This window comes from Trachurus trachurus (genome assembly GCF_905171665.1).
Source record: "Trachurus trachurus genome assembly, chromosome: 6".
Classification (NCBI taxonomy): domain Eukaryota; kingdom Metazoa; phylum Chordata; class Actinopteri; order Carangiformes; family Carangidae; genus Trachurus; species Trachurus trachurus.
Genome location: NC_139897.1, coordinates 1,502,839 through 1,523,880, shown reverse-complemented (window position 1 = coordinate 1,523,880; position 21,042 = coordinate 1,502,839). Strand labels below are relative to the sequence as shown.

The window sequence follows — 21,042 nt, the reverse complement described above, 5'->3', positions numbered from 1 at the left end:
TTATCCCTGTGTTAATTGTTCTGTCGAGTGTTTTTCAAAATCAACGTATTTTCTCTTCCTGTGAAGCAATTTCAACTTTTTGAAGACCGGAGGGGGCCCACTCTGGCCCAGGGAGAACATCCACACATAAAGGCTGCAGGCCCGGACGGCGACAGTGTTAAACCACTGAACCACCATGTCACCCTGCACTCATCATCAATCATGACATATTTTTCCAGTTAGACATTTCCTCCACAATACAAACACATTTATTGCACATGCCTTACATCTTACATGTGTCACTGCAAATTACATGTATCTCATAAAATCTAGATCATAACACACGTTACACCAACCATTCACACCAAACATCACTCTAGACTAGGTCTGACACTGACAATTCATGCATATTTAGCCTCCTCATCTCTTCATCTTCTATTGCTGTGACTTTCCATGGTTGTAAATACATCCCCATGGTTTACTATAGCATACCTGTATGTTTACCTTGGTGTCAATTTGGTGTAATACCTGATTCCTGTGCTCTGAATCAGGGTCAACATACATATGATAACTTTAGTCATTAACATTGTTTGTCTTGATAACATGTACTATGAGGGTGGTTTTTAAGTGGTTCAGTTAACCCTGGTTAAGTGGAGCAGCTACAGCCATGTTTTTTTTCAGAAGCATGGGCAAAGTATTGATATGATATGATATGATATATGATATGATATATGATGTGATACACAGATAACCGAGGGTAAATTCAGTTACAGTGACATTAAGTGAAAAACAAGTGAAATGTAAACAATATGATCATATGACTGGAATAAAACAAAATTATTTTTCCAATACTAAAGATCAAGTCATACTAAAGATATATTAAATGATGGAATTACCAATACATTTTTGAATGTTTTTCTCTTTTGTCTGATGATGAGCATGTGATACAGATAAAAGTTAATGTAAGACTGTTTCTGCTAGGAGAGGATAAGAGAATTTGTCCTTATTTGATCAGTGACCAATGATTGAAATGCTCATTTATAATGATAAAAGTCGGAATAGTGTGTGACTCACTGTTGGGGGATTGTGTGTGTGTGTGTAAATATACATACAACACTCAATGATGGCTGGATGCTATATTGGTGTTACAATTATGAGTATTCTTTAGGGATAGATTATTTTCCACTGCTGTCATCATGAAGTTGAAATTGTTTATTTGTCTGATTTAGGACATGGTGTTTGTTGAAAATTTGAATGCAGGAAAAATGAAAAGATCTGAGAACATCCCATAAGCCTATCATATTCATAATTATTCTTATTCATAACATTATATTTAAAAAATCAAGTATTAATAAAACACGTTACAGTGGGGATGAAACAATGGCGATGCTTGTACAATGGTACAATGGTTCCAGAGTTTCTGTGAAACAAAAGCACAGATTCATAATAAAACAAGAACACATACTGTATCCCTTAGGGAGCATGATCCTGGCACATTACTGTACTTTATGTTTGTGACCAGGTCAAGAGTAGGTCAAGACAAACACAAGGTTTCATCTTCTGGTCACCAAGAATGTCTATAACAAGGTGTGTATCCTCTGACACGTGTTGGCCAAAGAAACATTAAGTCTGATTGTGGCTCTGCGGGCCCTGGAGGTCAATAAAACAACAAGTGGTTTATGTATATATTGTATATATGCATAATTATATATGGTATATTTTATTAAAAGTAAGGTTTGTAATACTGTAAAACTGAGCAGCTCTACTTTAGCAGCTCCAGTAACATCAAATCTAATTGATTAGCTGAAACTAAAACCATACAGTACGGTCCTCATCAGTCAAGCCATTCAGTATGAACACAGTGATAGTGAAACAGTGAATGGCGAAGTAACTCTCCTGTCTGTATCCAATATTTATATGTCCAGATCAACCAATTAGATATCAATAAACTTATTGGAATGTGGCTTGGTATTACACAAATTGACAAGAAGACAAAATGATTTGGGCGGGTGATAAAACAGATTATAGAAAATAGGATGGGTTAAATCTTTTGTGAGGCTCTACAAGGAAGATTTCAAAATATCAGTATATCTATTGTGTGTCATGATGAAGTGGCACCACAAGGCAGAAAAATGAAGCCAACACAGAATTACCAAAAACTGCACATCCTTGAATGGCCACTTGAGGCTGGATCCAAAAGCGAGTCAGTCCTGATATTCCCCCACGTTAAAGGGACAACGAGGAGTTTTGGAAAAGCGAAGCGTTTTCACACTACATTTATGAGCCTCCGCGCACCGTAAAATTATTTGACCGGCGCAAGACAGACTCATGTTTTCATTCATCAAGAATTAAAGTCAGAGGTTCAAAGACGATCACATACCGTCGTAGTTCCGACCATAAACGGCGATTCGGCGGCGTTATTCTCATGACTCGCCACGAAACTGAAAGTAAGGAAACACTGGTCGAGCCACCACTAATAATAACAAAATAACGATAGAGACAAAACGATATATTTATCGAAAATGGGCCCATTAACAAGTGTGGGTAGCGGAGATTCATCCACATTAACGTGAGACTTTTTTATAACCAAATAGAAACTCCTCGTTGTCCCTTTAAAGGAAGTAACTTTCCAGCAGAAATAAACATGTCCACAGCCTGGTACAAAAATGGCTGATTCCGTCCTTCATGCCAACTGTACAGGGGTGATTTTTTTTTTTTATATATTACTCACTAATTTAAAATTAATTTTGTATTGACAAGAAGTTCAGCAGCATAATATCAAGAGGGCGACATTAGAACAGCCCACTTTGAGCTTCAAAACCGTTCCTATAAACCTATGGGTGATAAAACTGAGGCCACGTTCATCTTTATGTTCATCCACGTTCATACTAGAGCCTTGCTCTACTGTAGCTCACATTCTGTAAACAGATAAATAAACAAGTTATCTGTATTTAATTCCTTTTCTTCTGACTAAAACAAACAGATACAGTCTAAGGTATGAATTTTGTTTTTAAGATGCCAGCAGCTACTAACAAATCAACATCTGCTCCTTTAACTATTCAAGTGTCCGTTAGAGATGCTCCCAACGTTACACGTGTGTTTCTTCTCACTCGGCGTCTCGGATGCCTGTCTGAACAGGTGAGGAAACAACCGGTTCTTCAGACTCGACTGGTCGACGCCGTCTTGCTGCTGTTTTCCTCCCCTGTCACCTTCATCGATGAACTCGTCTCCATCAGGGCTGACCATGCTGCTGTTGATATCTGAATCCAGATCAGTGCCTTTGAGTGGGGGGCAGTCTGTGGAGTATTCAATCTCCTCAACACATGGAGGTTCATCATCTTCAAAGCAGCTGGAGGAGAGGAGAGGAGATATTTATCATATTCCAATCAAACACTGAGAATTGATCCTTCGCGTAAGCCCCGCCCCCTTGGTTACTGTTGCTACGCCGGGCAAGCTTTCACTCCCAGCCATGCTCCTGGCAATATTTGGTATCGATTTCAAAGGAAATATCAGAACATTTCTGGATAAACTGTTCTGAGATAATAGAGAGAAGACGTCACAAAGATCATTCAGAGTTTTTAGTGACATGACTCGCGCAGGAGGATAAAACATCTGTTCAACGACACGACTGGACAATGTACAGAGCAGTGGCGAAAGTACCATTAATGCAAGTAATGCCGTTGCATTAGTGCCCGTGGCCAAAAAAGGCCTGTGGTGAACTCTGGTAAAAATTACAGTAAATTAAACATTTCAAAAAATAAAATTATCAATTGGTGGTACTGTATTAACATCTTGGCTTTTACATCATTACTGTAATTCATTGATGTTATTCTGGATTATGGGGATTTGCTTTCAATATCTGGTCATTCAGTTTTTTATCCCTGCAAAAATAAAAAATAAAAAGCCAAGGGAAGAGCCGCTAGCCTATTACGTAGTACAGTCTGTGGCCGGAGCACACATTTATTTAGGAAAAGTGTAATTGGTGCAGATTAAACTTGTAAATGAATGCTGCTCTCCATCCCTCCAACCCTTCCCTTCTATCCTAACTCTTTTAAACAGTAACAACAGAACCATTTCATTATGTTATAGATTTTCCATCTTTGCTGAGCATCAGAATTGTTTGAAATTAATAGGCCTAATAATAATAATTTTAAAAAGCCTGTCCCATATAGAGGCCTGTCTCTAACATAAGCCCTAACATCGGCCCCTGTTGTTATAGCAATAACTTCAATCATTTTGCATTGGGGCCCGTAGCAGACTACTTTCGCCACTGCAGTAAGGGCTGGTCATTTTACCGTCTATCAACCCACCAAGACTTAGGTCATCTCACTGGTCATGAAACGTTGTCAAACTGCAAGTTTTTGGGCGATTGTGAACCACATACAGCTTTGGCTGCTGTTTTTTTTCTCCCACCGCTGTATGAGTCAGTGAAAGCAGTCCCTGCCTGGAGGATCCCTCGCCTGTCATTTCGGAGGTGAACATATAGTTATCCCCATATTTACACTTGCTCAAGTCGAAAAAAAAGTCCGCTCGTATCTGAACATCTCTATATTGCCGCCGCCGCCGCCGTAGCAGCAGCCGCAGCAGCAGCAGCAACATCCTTCTCTACAAACAAATGTTTTTCATCCTAGTCTCAAAATGTGTCCACAAAAGCAAACGTAATGACTCAACTGCCGAAAGCTTGCCAGGCCTATAGTTACGGTTGCTAACGTAGGATTGGACAATAGCCGTTTGTGGGAGGAGTTGGCGAAGGGTCAATTGGCTCCCATTTTTTCCTATCAAGTTCCCTTCTGTTTCAATCAAACTCTCTAACACAAACAACTATTCTTACACACATCCCATATCATTCTGTTATACAGTACATTCACTATCATGTTGTTCCATATACATGATAATTTGCCTTCACATGTACAATCTCTTTCTCTTACATATCTTGTAACATGTGAGAGCGTATGGTAGTGTATAAGTTTGAGTATGAGCCTACATGCATGTGTTATTGTTGTTTGGGACACATTTTCTATAGATTCACCAGATATGCAATACTTCTGTAAATTTTGGCTTACTTGAAAATCTAATAAACAACGTTGTTTAAAAAAAAAATTAAAAGACATTTTCCCTGCAACATTTCCCTTCTATAGTATGTCTGCAGGTTTTATCAGCCGTGAGTACTAACCCTAACCCTGAAGCAAAGTCTGGTTCAGAGTCATCCCACCTTCAACAATGAGGATAGCCCAGAACCGCACGGTGTCTTACTTGTGAGACTTGTGGTCCATGATGCTGCTGTGGTCCTGGTCAATGTTGCTGATGAGTGTCCTGCTGTAAAGAGCCCTCATATCTTTGGTCAAAGACAGCAGACTGTGGCAGAACTTCATCCCCATCTCCTCCATCTCCCTGGTTCCTGTCTGCAGGCCCTGTAAACACACACACAGTAACACTACTTTGTAATCAAGAGAGGTGTATTCATCATACATTTGAAAACATGCAGCCACTCGTCTACTTATTACCAATTATTGTTTGCTGTTTGATCTAGATTGTTTTACATGAGTCCTACACAGGGCCGTTGTATAGGGGAGAAAGGTGATTATAATTCTAGGGGCCCAGTGCCCAGTGGGGCCCATAAAAAACCCCAGTAGTCTAATCTTTGTATGACTGATTTATTCTGCGTAAGACCCTGACTAATACTCATAGTACAACATCTTTCCAAGAATATTTGTCTTATTTCTTGTCCAAATGTCTAATTTCTATTCAAAACTAATCTCTTTCCACTTGAAATAAGACTCATTACCTAAAAATGTACTTGTTTTTAGATAATTTTCACAATAAATAGACAAATCTGCCAGTGAAAGTAAGTTTTTTGTGCTTGTAATAAGGAAGAAAAACTTGCTCCACTATCAGATTTTTTCTACTTATTCCAAGTGAAAATCTGCTTGAAAGAAGTAAAAAGTGTCTAAAAACAAGCTACTTTTAATATGATGTGTCTTGTTTTAAGTATAATTAGATTTGTTTTGACTAGAAATGACATTTTGACTAGAAATAAGACAAATATTCTTGCTAAGATACTTGAGTTTTTGCAGTGTAATGCTGCATTAGCATCAAAACAAAGAAGGCTAAATAAAAAACTATAATACATACGTAGTCTAAGGAAAAGTTAGGGGGAGGGGCCCACTTTAGTATTCTTTAAGGGGGCCCAGAATTCCTAGCAACGGCCCTGGTCCTACGTGACCTCTCAGTGTTCTCCCATCATGTATGTGCTTATTGCTACATTGATTTCACTTCAGTCCAAAGAGAGAACACAGCTTTCTGTCTTTATCCGTACTTATTGTTATATACAGTAACTGCTTACATTTGAGTATAATTAAAAATGTAAGGTCATGCTACTTGCTTCAGCTTCACATATGGGGAAACATTTCACCTTTTCACACAATCATATTGTTTCTCTATGTTCCTATCATTTATCATTCATTGTGCACTTACTGTTGGTATGGGCTCTTTGCACAGCTCCACTACTTCCTGAACTTAATGCTGCTCCTTTGTTTCCTGTTCTACATTATTGGACAAACTGATGAATCCAGGGGTGTCTGAGTAGTCACAATGGTCAGACACACCTGGATTAATCAGTTTGTCCAGTAATGTAAAACAGGAAACAAAGGAGCAGCATTAAGTTCAGAAAGTAGTGGAGCTGTGCAAAGAGCCCATTGCGCGTGTGGTCCAATGGACCGTGATCTCACAATTGACAATCATTGGAGTGACTGCTCATGTCTCTGATCAGCTGCTCAGTGACACTGATCAAGATCAAGAAAAACTTTATTGTTCCACCAGGTGGGAATTTTGTTTGGGCCACATAATAAATAATAATGACAAATAATTAAAAACATTTATTTGATCAGCTGATTGTAGCATGAACAGAACCTTTGCTAATAATTGCTCATAATAATAATTTGCTCCCTGGTGATGTCATTCAATGTGACACCACCAGCCTCTGCCCATGAACAAGCTGTAAAACAGCAGTATGCTCATTGTACTGGATGGGGATGAGGCCACAGATTGGTTGAGTGCTTCCTCAGTAGTCTCACACTCATGCACACACCTTGTATATCCCCTGGTCACAGCCATTGTAAGTGCTCTCCATGGTGTAACTCCTAAGCACCCCCATCTCCCTCCAGACCACCACCCTGGCTGTCGCAGAGCGAGACTTCTCCACCTGAGGATGGAGGCAGCTCAGATATGAAATCACAGTAATGTTGTTATGATGATGACGACGATGACGATGATGATGATGATGATGGTGATGGTGATGGTGATGGTAAGACTCGTACTGATAAGAAGAATGAGGGGTGAAGCCATGATGAAGATGAGGTGATAATGATGGTGATGAGTAGGAGAACAAAGATGATAATCCACATAACAAAAAGTTGATTTAGATAATCATAATAATGATAATGATAATCAAGTCAAACAAATGTATTTATTCATTTATTAAACATTTTAAAACAGCACACAACTGACAAAACTACAGTACATCTGGTAAAGACGAGCAATACAGCAAAACAAAAACATCAGCAAATTTCTCCTCCTGTGAAACTCATGATGACTCATCCTGCATTTGAGTGTGTTTCTAATTTTGCATCAAATTATTACTGTTTCTTGAGTTTTTACATCCCTAACTAACTATAAATCCTGCAGAGCAGTTAGCAATGTATTTGCGTTCCTACCTTGGTTGTACTATGACAGTAAAATATCACAGTCAGGTGGACATACTGTACTCAATAGGTGGACTAATACTAATCTCCCCTGCAATAAACCAGGTTTCAGTGTGAAACAACACGTCTAGTCCACAAGAGATGAAAAAGTCGTTGAGAACAAAAGTCTTATTTGGTAAAGTTGTGTTTAACAGGGCCACTTTAACTTGGATAAATCCATTCATCAGTAAAGAGGTCCATGTCAGGGGGTTCTTAATGATCTATAGCAAGAGACTTGACAGAGGATATCGATCAGTCCTTGTGAAACATGGCTGTTTGGAAGTGGGATCAAATTTATATGAACTGGAACATAAGGAACATCATTCTCTGATGGACCGGTCATTTCTAGTCATAAAAGTCACAGCATGGCAAGTATCAAATATGATAAAAGGTCCAGAAATAAAGATTCTCCTGGCACGTGGTTTGACAGTGTAAGAAAGCTGTATGAAGTCATGCTGTACTGCTCTTTGGAAATATCATTTGTGCTATTGCAGTACGAATGATAATTCTATGGAGCCATTTCCCTGACATTAAAAGTTGGCATTTGAAAACAGAATTTGGCATTGTGATAAAAGTTGTATTGACACTGAAACAAGTATTGGCATTGAAAAATGTTGGAACACAGGCGTAAAAAACAATACGATATTTTATTTGGATTAAATATATATATATTATCATGTAGTTTTCAATGTCAGTCTTCAGATTTCTTCTTCATGTCCATCTTTTTTCAGTGTGTGTTTTTTACACTGTAGTTTTTCCCCAAGTCTCACTGGTGTTTCAATTATTATTATTTTTTTTTTACCGAAACCAAAAAAAGTAATTTAAACTGGTGTTTCAATAATTTTTTTCAGTTTCAATGTTATTTTTTTCAATGCCAAGTTACTGTCAGGGTTTTGAAAACTACATGATAGCCTACTATACTTTTTAAAAATCCAAATAAAATATTGTATTGTTTTTTACGCCTGTGTTCCAACATTTTTCAATGCCAATACTTGTTTCAGTGTCAATACAACTTTTATTACGATGCCAAATTTTATTTTCAATGCCAAAAATTGTTATTACAATGCCAAATTCTGTTTTCAATGCAAACTTTTAATGAGGATGTCAGGAATAATGATTCATTAATTAAAGAAATGATCACAATTACAATTATTGTTCTTACCAAATAGTTGCAGCTGTTGAATGAAAAGGCTGGAGCGATACTATCCAGGGTCTTTGGTAAGGTCTACAGAGAGGGAGACAGATAGATACATATCAGACATACAGACAGACAGACAGATAGACAGACAGACAGACAGACAGACAGTAGATAGATGTGGTTCCTACCCTGTATCCAGGGTCCTCCTTCAGTCCAACAGTGTCCACAGCAGAGCCTGACTGCCACAGAGTCTCCTTCACGCTGCAGCCGTACAGGAAGACGTTCTTCTTTCTCGAGTGGCCATGGTAGTCACAGAAAACCTGGGTTGTGCGGCAACCCATGAGTTTAATTGAAGCAGCCAGTCATTATTCTGTTTCTTCACGCTATATTTTTCATCAGTCTACACTGAATGTCAGGTGTCAGATAAACTGTATCAGCTGAAGCATGTGTTTTTCAATGTGTTTAGAGTATAAGCAGACTTATTTGGTTAATGTTAAAAAAAAAAATAGATTCCCTTTATTCCCTTTTGGTAGGCTAATGAAACTTACAGGGATAGTTCAACATTTTGGCAAATTAGCCCATTGCCATAATCCCTACTGTATAGTCTTTGTCGGTGTAAGCTATTTTTAGAACGGCGGAGCAGAGCCGTGAGCTGCTCAGAGCTACACTACGGAGGCTAATGGGATTTCTTGGTTTCCCTCATCAAACTCATCAAATACACAATCCAACAACTCCAAAACGCTCTGGTGGACAAGTTGTGACCTGCACATTCACCACGGTGGCAGTTTTTCTATAAGCAGTCTCTGCATTTGCCTCGAAAACATCGTAACGTTTCCGTTATTATCTCATAGCGTGGTGAATGTGCAGGTCACAACTTGAGAGAGCGTTTTGGAGTTGTATTGTGTATTTGATGAGTTTGATGAGGGAAACCAAGAAATCCCATTAGCCTCCGTAGCGTAGCTCTGAGTAGCTCACGGCTCTGCTCCGCCGTTCTAAAAATAGCTTGCAGCGACAAAACTATAGGGATTATGGCAATGGGCCATTTTGCCAAAATGTTGAACTATCTCTTTAAATCTGCAGTACTATGCTGCATGAATGTGTTCCAAAAAATATGAATGAAGAGACCACAGCATCAGAGGGCAGGTGTGTATGTCAGTAACAGTGACTTTGGACTATGTGTCTCACCAGTGGGCGTCGTCCTATACTGTTCAGGTAGTAGAGGAAGCCCTTGGTGTGGTAGATGGTCGGACTCAGGACAGGGTCTGGTTTACTCCACTGACGGTTCAGGTCCTCACTGGTCAGATCACAGCGGTTCCTGAGGAGTAATAGCAGAGGAGACATGTGAGGATCTACGGGGCACTGGCACTGTAGTGGATAAATGTTTCAATGACAGATCCTGTTAGATCCTACACATCAGTAGGAGTACTAGTTTTCAACTTGTCTTTGGTTGTATTCGATTTTCTCGGTATGAGGCCCCTCAAGACAACAAAAGGTTGTGTGGATGGAAAAAAGGAGTACACCATATTCACATGTTGTACACCAAAGACTCAAGGTGATTTATAAAGTGTGTCCTGTTCCACAAGCACAGTTACTCTGGTAAAAACACAGGACAAAGGCATCAAATCAAACCTGTCCCATTCTTCTCACCTCTCTCAGACAATCAGATGATAGATACATTTTATGACATTATGATGTTAAAATACAACAGCTTATAACCATAAAAATGACTGAATTATATTACATGTTCTCTCATCTCCTCTGCTCTCGAAGCTGGAGTTGGTATCTGTCAGAACCTTTCTTCATACATAAAAACTTGAAAACTAAAAAATTAACCGAATAAAATATCAGTTAATTATGTCACTTGTAATTTGTAATTTTGTAATATCACTTATATTGATGCATAATAAATTATTCCCATTCAAGCTAACAATTGTAATGGCCTTCATTCATACTGGATGTTCCCAATATTGTTATTTACTGCAGCCCACGTGGAGTAAGCCCTGACATACCAAGTAAATTCAATATATCGCCCATCCTAAATATTTAAAGGAGCGATATGTAAGAATGTAGCCAAAATTGTTGCTGCAGTCAAATTCAAAACACAGCAGCGCGTTGTTTCCCCTCCTCTACCCCCGAGACTCTAGGTTGCCAGACAGCGACGCGATAACCTGCTCTGCTCACTCACAGTCAGTCTCAAAGTCTCAAAGCAGAGTAAAAAGATCAATATTCATCAACAACCTCACTGTTTTATTGCGTTGACTCACAGTAACTACGAGCGGAGATGAGCCAACATATGAGACGTCTTACCATATAATAACCGACGCGTGCTGCTCCGTTTCTCTTCCACTTTCTGACGTGAGATCATTAAACATGATGACCGGCGACCTGACCGGGCCGGTCTCATCTCATGAACCGCTCCACACATTCACAATCACTTCATTTACCATCGGCTCCATTTCGCCACATTTCCTCCCTCTTTTCTAACATTCACTTGGTAATTCTTCCCTTTAGCTTTAGCAGCAGCTCAAACTAACTAGGCAGAGCGACAAGCCGCTTATTTCGACTGTGTGATATCAAGGAAATATGACAATAATAACCGATAATAGAAAACAATCTTTTTTTTATTTCCCAGCCGTACAGCTCAGTGGAAGCTTAACTGGCAACCCGGAGGCTGAAATGCCACTGACGCTGTGATTGGGAGAGAGCGCTAGGTGGAGACACATGCCAACACGTAAATTCAAAACATAAACATGATTTGCGGTCTGCAAAAAAAAAAAAAGTTTTAATGCGAATATCTTGGCTGTACTATTGTTGTTGGTGAGTTCAGTATGTTTTATGAACATTATTCCTAAGTCTCTGTGACGTATTAGGATGATTTTACAGCCAGATGCTTTAGATTTCTTACATATTGTACCTTTAAATACTAAATTACATTTAGTATCATTTTTATACTACTAATAGTACTATAAGTTACTGTCATGAGTTATCAGCAATTATTGTTCAAGAAATTGTTCATCGATATCATTGTCGTGGCCCCTGTCTCACTTACATCCCATTGATGACTCCATCTGGGTTGAGTATGGGGATGATCTTGAAGACAAAAGCCTCCCTAAGTCTCTGGGCCACCGGCTCATTGCTGCACAGAAACTCCAGGGTTCCCTTCATCACCCAGCTGGCATTGGATTCACCAGGATGGACGCGTCCTGTCAGCATGATATAGGGCCGATTCCCTGCAAGGAGACAGATGCAGGACAGTCATGATGTACAGCGTCAGGAGAACTGGTCCGAGTTAGGAAGTAAGTGACAGCTTACTGACAGTTTGAATGAATGAATGAAAATGTGTTTATTTCGGTCAGGTCATTCAAAATTAAAAGTCCAACAGAAAACATCAGTTCAACTAGAAAAAAGCCAAACCGAAAAGGCATAGGCTGAAGGTATCACTTATTTTCGCCTACCCTTCTTACATGATCAGCTTATTCAGATCACATCATTCAAAACATCAAACAGAAAATCATATCGTTTTGCACAAAATCCCAAACATAATTCCATAATAGTGTCAGCTACACCAACCGCATCTCTCAAAACGTTTGAATTCATAAATTGACTGGCACATCTTCAATTCGTAATCAACTGCATTCCATATATTTACACCCTTTACAGAAATACATTGATCTTTTATTTTAGTCCTGGACTTTGTTTTTTCAATCATACGTTTCCCTCGGAGCTCATATCTACATTCCCTTTTTTTAAACATGTTCACAATTTTACAAGGTAACAAGTTGTTATACACTTTGTACATTATCAATGCTATTTTATAGTCCACTAAGTACATAAATTTGAAGGCCCTTAATTTAATAAATAATTCATTTGATGGTTCTCTATAATTTGACTTAGTGATAATCCTTACAGCTCTTTTTTGAAGAATAAAGATCGGTTTAGTATGGGTAGAATATGCATTCCCCCATATTTCTAGACAGTACGTTATGTAAGGAACAAACATTGTACAATACAGAATATACAAAGCACGCTGGTTCAACATATCTTTTACCTTGTATAATATGGCAATTGATTTGGCTAATTTGGATTTGACATGATTAATATGCATTTTCCAATTCAGTTTATGGTCCATAATGACATCTAAAAATTTTAGTTCTGATTTCAGTCAAAGTTGAGGACAGCAGGATCATACAGAATATCCACTGTCTTTTTAGACACGCACACAGACTATCACTCACGTAGCTGGTGTATGTCTTTCCAGGCCCTGCTGGTAGGACAGGCAGTGATGGTGACCACCGGACACGGGTTTCCAGCCAACGTGCCACAAAGGATCTGCTGCCGGAAAAACACCTTGGAGGGATCCACGGATTTCTGCAGCACTTTCAGATGAGCCTGACGGACGTGAGAAATACACACACGTGGGTTAGATATTAAGGTTCTGATGTAGGCTACACATGCACACCCAAGCTTTTGTAAATAACTTGTTCTCCAGGGTCATTGACGGATGTAATCAGTGGTGATGCGGAAGAAACAAAGACGCAGCAGTTATGAATGAAAGCCTCTGGGTCCTATCTTACAGGTGCAAAGCAGCACAAAGTGTCACACAAGTGTCTTTCCTAGCTCAGTGTGTTACTATCTTGTAACAGCAGATAAGTCTCAAGTCAGTGATACATTATTTCCTGTTAAATTAAGGCCATTCTGCCCAGAGAGTAGTAGCCACCAAGACAGTCAGGCTTACAGAGTGCACACACTCTGCCTATGACACACAAAACACAGTGTGTTGAAATAGCACTTAGATGCTGGAACTGTGTAACATAACAGTAGCCTACAGCCTCAGAAGATCGGAGCATCTTTGTGACATGTTCTGTGTTGTATAACATTGTCACGCTTTATGAATAGCATTGTCACAATATCGAAATTGTGACTTGTACAATAATTGCCTGAATATCCTTTTACTGACCATGGGTTTGCCTTGATTAATGGCTATCAATACTTCATTTTGGGCATCTTCTTTGTTGAAAAGCCATGGACATGTATTTCCACTTCAATTTGCAGCCATTTCTTTTGTTTTCCTCTAAATAGTGCTGCGTGGACCAAGGTACGTTTTATCAGTCTGTTTTCTGGGAATAATTGACATAAGGAGAAACCAGATACAAGCCGTTTTTTCGTTTTTTCGTTTTGGAAAAAAAAACGGAAATCAAAATTTCAGTTTGTTTTCTCGTTTTTGGTTCTTATTTAACAAAACGAATTTACCACTCAATATTTTGTTTCCGTGGGTGGGCGGGTCCTCTGATTGGCTAGTGTGCTTCCTTGCCCTGTGCCCTTCAAAATAAAAGTTCCTCAATTTAATAATGTCGACAAAAATATTACTGTAGGCTACAGACACTAGCAGACATAGAGGGCCCCATCACCCACAGTCAAGACTGACACGGCTTCAAATAACAATAATATAGGCTATTCATAATGAAAATGAGAACTTATGAAGTTATGATGACTTCAGTGTAGATGTTTAGCCACAAGGTGGCGCAGTTATTAGGCTACATGAAGAATAGATCTGAGGGCTTTACTACGACGGAGGCTCACAACATATCGTGTGTATTATTGAAAGCGAGGGGTGTGCCTATAGGCTATTAACTAGTGAGTACAGAGTGTCTACTCTGTACAGTGACAAAGACTGTACAGTAACTTCGTTCAATATACAGTAGATACTACTTCAAAGTGGCCATTTCACTCGCGGGGAGCGAGATTCACGCAACGCGTGAAATGTGAGTGACAAAGTGATTACACACAAGAGTATTATGACTGATAGCTCCCCTGGTAGATCAGCTCCCTCAGTAAGCTGATTCATCCGCTAGAGTGGGTTCGAATCTCAGTTTAGGTTGTACCATTAATGTGTTTTCTTTTCTCATCATCATTATGATCACATATGGCTTAAGTTTGAGTAAATAAATGAGCAAATGAGCATTAATTCTCCGCCGGGCCGAGGCACCAACTTCCCTGCTTGTGTACATGTTTATAGGGATGTGAACGTGTACTTAAATATGTACACGTGTACACTGTGCATTTTCCTGGCCAGCACAGGTACCAGGAGACCAAGACCCCCTGTCATGTCGGTCCTCCACCCTTCCTGATCCGCCGCAAGTTGCAAGAGCCCCGCGGAGCCCAGTCTCTCCCTCCTCTCCCACACTTCAGCACCTGTCCTGGGCTGTCAGTCTGCAGGGACGGCGCGTGTCATAAGCCGTTGGAGACAAATACGTAGGCTACACAAGCAGGGAAGTTGGTGCCTCGGCCCGGCGGAGAATTAATGCTCATTTGCTCATTTATTTGCTCAAACTTAAAGCAGATATCAGTGGAATGTTTTTGTTAATATAAGTCCTAAATAGTCCTATTTTCCGTCAGCAATCACTTACATGAAGTATTTCAGCCTAAACACGAGTCTCTCCGTCACTCTGCTCTGCTGTAACCCGAGGAGAAAATTTTCCTTGTGGGATACAAGTGTTATCCAATGAGGAGAGAGAACGGCATGAAGGGCTGTGTGTGCAGCCAAGGGATGCGCGTGAATGTGGTGACGTAGCACGAGGACCAATTGATGCCTGACAAGGGCGGGGGCTGCTAACTCATGGTGCGTTCAAAGAAACTCGTACTTTGTGTTTTTCCTTCCTGTGAAGTCATACCAGTTCGATCTGGTACGAGTTCACGGGTCGGAAGTTACGAGTGGCCGTTATAGGGAACTTTCACAGACAACAGGATGGTAAAAACACGAGCTACGGGTTACCTGGAACGCTACCAAGTCGTAGTTGTGACTTGAAGCTGTAACTTACGGTTTCAAAAGCCTGCCTTGAACGCAGCATTAGCCGAAACGGCCGCGAAGCTGATATCTGCTTTAAGCCTTATGTGATCATAATGATGATGAGAAAAGAAAACACATCAATGGTACAACCTAAACTGATATTCGAACCCACACTAGCGGATGAATCAACTTACTGAGGGAGCTGCTCTACCAGGGGAGCTATCAGTCATAATACTCTTATGTGTAATCACTTTGTCACTCACATTTCACGCGTTGCGTGAATCTCGCTCCCCGCGAGTGAAATGGCCACTTTGAAGTAGTATCTACTGTATATTGAACGAAGTTACTGTACAGTCTTTGTCACTGTACAGAGTAGACACTCTGTACTCACTAGTTAATAGCCTATAGGCACACCCCTCGCTTTCAATAATACACACGATATGTTGTGAGCCTCCGTCGTAGTAAAGCCCTCAGATCTATTCTTCATGTAGCCTAATGGGTCGTTCAGACCAAAAGCGTCAAAAGTGTCAAAAGACGCTCTTGACGCTTTTCCGCGACGCTGGTGGTCTGAACACCCTGGCGTTTTTGACGCGCGTCAAAGAAGTTGACGTCGGTTGTGGTTGGTTGAGTGGGGGACATCTACACTCTGATTGGTTGCCGCTGCTCCGCATCATCGCTCATTAGCATAAAGTTCAGGAGATTTCAACTTTCTCCTGACGCTCTCGCCGCCAAAACGCGACGCCAACGCCTTTGACGCTCTTCAACGCTCCTCGACGCTGGTTCTCATTGAAAATGAATGACTTCCGGCCACCGCGACGCTCTCGACGCTTTCGGTCTGAACGCACAGTAATAACTGCGCCACCTTGTGGCTAAACATCTACACTGAAGTCATCATAACTTCATAAGTTCTCATTTTCATTATGAATAGCCTACTATTATTGTTATTTGAAGCCGTGTCAGTCTTGACTGTGGGTGATGGGGCCCTCTATGTCTGCTAGTGTAGCCTACAGTAATATTTTTGTCGACATTATTAAATTGAGGAACTTTTATTTTGAAGGGCACAGGGCAAGGAAGCACACTAGCCAATCAGAGGACCCGCCCACCCACGGAAACAAAATATTGAGTGGTAAATTCGTTTTGTTAAATAAGAACCAAAAACGAGAAAACGAACTGAAATTTTGATTTCCGTCTTTTTTTCCAAAACGAAAAAACGGCTTGTATCTGGTTTCTCCTTATGTCAATTATTCCCAGAAAACAGACTGATAAAACGTACCTCCGTCCTGCGTGCATATGAGAGAAGAAAAAGGGTACATCCACTGTAGCAGCCAGTAGAAGCAGAGAGCTGCAGACATGCAACGCTGCACATTGATGAAGACCAGACAGCTGGAAAGGAAAACACATTCCAGCCAACATGAGGAAGACCGTCAAGCCTGGAAGGATAGTTTATTAATATATAAAAAAGAACTCCGTAATACTAGAAGCAATTACTATTCATCTTTAATAGAAAAGAATAAGAACAACCCCAGGTTCCTTTTCAACACTGTGGCCAGGCTGACCAAGAACCATAGTGTCGTTGAGCCATCCATCCCTCCAACTCTCAGCAGTAACGACTTCCTAACTTTCTTTACCGAAAAGATAGTTAATATTAGAACAAAAATTGCTAGTAACGGACCACAGATTACAGTACCCATAGAAGCACCTCCCAGACTTGGTACACACTTGGACAGCTTCTCTCCCATCGACCTGTCAGACTTAACTTCTGCAATTACTTCTTCCAAGTCAGCCACATGTCTGCTGGATCCAGTCCCGACAAGACTACTTAAGGATGTCTTTCCCTTAATTAACATTTCTTTTCTGAACCAAATCAATCTTTCCTTAGCCACAGGCTACGTGCCACAGGCCTTCAAGGTGGCCGTCATTAACCCTTTACTTAAAAAACCTTCTCTTGACCCAGATGTCCTAGCCAACTATCGGCCTATATCCAACCTTCCTTACATCTCTAAGATCCTTGAGAAGGTTGTCCTGGAGCAGCTACATGAACATCTGCACAGCAACGAGCTCTTTGAAGCTTTCCAATCTGGATTCAGAGAACACCATAGCACTGAAACAGCACTTGTCAAAGTCTCTAATGATCTTCTTATAGCTTCAGACAGAGGTCTCGTCTCTGTTCTTGTACTTTTGGACCTCAGTGCTGCATTCGACACCATCGACCACAGCATCCTGCTGCAGAGACTAGATCATGAAATTGGGATTAAAGGGCCCGCCCTGAAATGGTTTAAGTCATACTTATCTGACAGGTTTCAATTTGTTAATGTTAATAACGACCATTCAGAGTATAGCAGAGTTACGCATGGTGTACCGCAGGGTTCAGTCTTAGGGCCAATCCTCTTCATTCTTTACATGCTCCCATTAGGTGGCATCATCCGGAAGCATTCAATCAATTTTCACTGTTATGCGGATGATACGCAACTCTACTTGTCCATGGAGCCAGATGACAGAAGCCGGCTCATCAATCTGCAAGACTGTCTGAAAGACATTAGATCCTGGATGTCCTCTAACTTCTTGCTACTGAATTCAGATAAAACTGAGGTCATTGTGTTTGGACCTAAACATCTCAGGGACACTTTCTCTGATCAGATCGCTACTCTAGATGGCATCACCCTGACCCCGAGTACAACCGCGCGGAACCTTGGAGTCATTTTTGACCAGGACCTTTCCTTCAGCTCCCACATAAAACATGTGACTAGGACCGCCTTCTTCCATCTGCGCAGTATCACTAAGATTAGGAATATTCTCTCCCAGAGTGATGCTGAGAAACTAGTGCATGCATTTATCACTTCTAGGCTAGACTACTGCAACTCTCTCCTGTCAGGATGTCCGAAAAACTCTCTAAAGAGTCTCCAGCTAGTCCAGAATGCCGCAGCGAGAGTTTTGACAGGAGTTAGGAAGAGAGAGCACATCTCTCCCACCTTAGCTTCTCTCCACTGGCTTCCTGTAGGATTTAGAATAGACTTCAAAATCCTTCTGCTGACTTATAAGGCTCTTAATGATAAAGCTCCAACCTATCTGAAAGAACTAATCATTCCTTACTGTCCTACCAGAGCACTCCGCTCCCAGAACGCAGGTCTGTTAGTGACTCCCAGTATCTCTAAAAACAGACTGGGAGGTAGAGCCTTCAGTTACCGGGCTCCTTTACTGTGGAACCAGCTCTCTCCATGGGTCAAAGAGGCAGACACTCTAGCTACATTTAAGTCTAGACTTAAGACCTTCCTTTATGACAGGGCTTTTAGTTAGGGCTGGTTCAGGTAGCTCTGAACCATTTTATAGCTACGCTGCTATAGGCTTAGACTGCTGGGAACACATCTGGATACACAGAGCCCTCTCCTCTCCTCCTCTCTCCTCCTCTCCTCTCCTCTCCTCTCCTCTCCTCTCCTCTCCTCTCCTCTCCTCTCCTCTCCTCTCCTCTCCTCTCCTCTCCTCTCCTCTCCTCTCCTCCCCTCTCCTCTCCTCTCCTCAGTATATTTTTGAACTGTCATTTTCTGTTGTACTTTGTAGTTTGGCCTTGGTGTCTCGCACTCTCTCTGTGTTTCCGCAGATCCACCGGAGCTCCATCTCTCTGCACCAGCCGCCGCCTGCATCGCCCCCCTCCCACCCCTTCCCCTGCTGTTAGACCGGCCTCCCCTCCCTTCCCATGGTCCAGTCTACCACCCAGTCCTCCCATCGAGCTGACCGGCTCTCCCTGCCCCCCCCCCCCCCCCCCCCCCCCCCCCCCCCCCCCAGAGACTGCCTTCATCAACCCCTGCTAACATTTCCATATTCCGCACATTCTGTGACAAACTGTAAACTGTTTTCTTGTCTGTAACAACATCTATTGCACGTCTGTCCGTCCTGGGTGAGGGATCCCTCCTCTGTTGCTCACCCTGAGGTTTCTCCTGTTTTTCCCTGTTAAAAGGGTTTCCATGGAGTTTTTCCTCAGTCGATGTGAGGGTCTAAGGACAGAGGATGTTGCTACAATGCCATGTAAAGCCCTTTGAGACAAACTGTTTGTAAAAACGGGCTATACAAATAAAATTGCCTTGCCTTGCCTTGCCTTGCCTTGATGCCACTCACTGAAAATATGGCTATTACCAAAGTCCTACTAATATAGAACTTCTCTGCTATTACTAAAGTGGGGTTATCGACTATTTAGGTTTTGTGCCATTACTTCAGTAGAACTGTATGCAGCGCCTTGATTTGATCAGTCCGTCTTTGTCTCTCAGACATACAGAGCTACGGTGTGTGTGTGTGTGTGTGTGTGTGTGTGTGTGTGTGTGTGTGTGTGTGTGTGTGTGTGTGTGTGTGTGTGTGTGTGTGTGTGTGTGTGTGTGTGTGAGGACTGAACTCACTGGTCTATAACAATGTGTAATCAAATGACTGTGAATAGAATCTATGTCTGCTCCGTTGTAATAGCAATACACCAGGGAGCAAGAGCTCTGGGCTTTTAATGGGAGAGGGAGACGGCACTGTGATTGATTTATTGGATCTTACTTACAAAATATTTCAATGAATAATACATAAATCAAAGAAAAGTATAGCCCATTTGCTCCAACAGCACATCCCACAGATTTCAGATCCACAGACACATTGTTGTCTCCCTCAAACCGTATATTTGAATTGTGGAAGGAGACATGTTCCTGCAGGAAGAGGCCACTGTAACCACAGAGTGTACTTCCTGTACCCTGCATAGAAAAATATACACACAACACCTTGTTTTTGCTACCATTTTTCATGAGCTGAACTCAAAGATCTAAAGTGTTTTCTATGTACACAAAAGGCCTATTTCTTTAAAATATTGTTCACAAATCAGTCTTAACCTGTGTTAGTGAGCACTTCTCCTTTGCTGAGATAATCCATCCATCTCACAGGTGTGGCATATCAAGATGCTGATTAGACAGCATGAATATTGCTATATTCATATTCATATATATATATATATATATATATATATATATATATATATATATATATATATATATATATATATATATATATATATATATATATATATATATATATATAAAAATAAGTGTGCTGGCCACAATAAAAGGCCAGTCTAAAATGTGCAGTTTTACTGTATTGGGGGTCCGGAGTCCAAGTTGCTGGATATTGGCGGGAGCGCACTGTCATACATCCAATATTTGAGAGAAATAGGCCTTTTTTGTACAAATATATAAATATTTTAGATATTTAAGTTCAGCTCGTGAAAAATGGGAGAAAAAACCCAAAGTGTTGCGTTTATATTTTTGTTGAGTGTACATACCTTCTATATCCTATACCCTAAAAAGCAGGTGTGGTTTAGAGTATTATATGTTTAAATGTAAATGTTCATCTGCAAAATCAGATGGCTTACATCCTCAGTT

General features: G+C 40.8%; 1 protein-coding gene across 5 annotated transcripts in view; it reads right to left on the bottom strand.

Moving 5' to 3' along the window:
- Positions 1–371: 371 nt before the first annotated feature.
- Positions 372–21,042, bottom strand: part of agbl1 (AGBL carboxypeptidase 1) — an 84,060-nt gene continuing 63,389 nt past the window's right edge. For all 5 annotated transcript variants that reach the window (XM_083973779.1, XM_083973782.1, XM_083973781.1 and 2 more), the window contains exons 20-27: positions 13,092–13,245; positions 11,906–12,086; positions 10,042–10,171; positions 9,045–9,176; positions 8,881–8,943; positions 7,067–7,180; positions 5,233–5,390; positions 372–3,328 (exon numbers count right to left, since the gene is read on the bottom strand). In XM_083973779.1, coding sequence (XP_083829905.1) covers positions 3,031–3,328; positions 5,233–5,390; positions 7,067–7,180; positions 8,881–8,943; positions 9,045–9,176; positions 10,042–10,171; positions 11,906–12,086; positions 13,092–13,245 — 1,230 coding nt within the window. In that variant the 3' untranslated portion in view covers positions 372–3,030. The remainder of the gene's footprint in view (positions 3,329–5,232; positions 5,391–7,066; positions 7,181–8,880; positions 8,944–9,044; positions 9,177–10,041; positions 10,172–11,905; positions 12,087–13,091; positions 13,246–21,042) is intronic.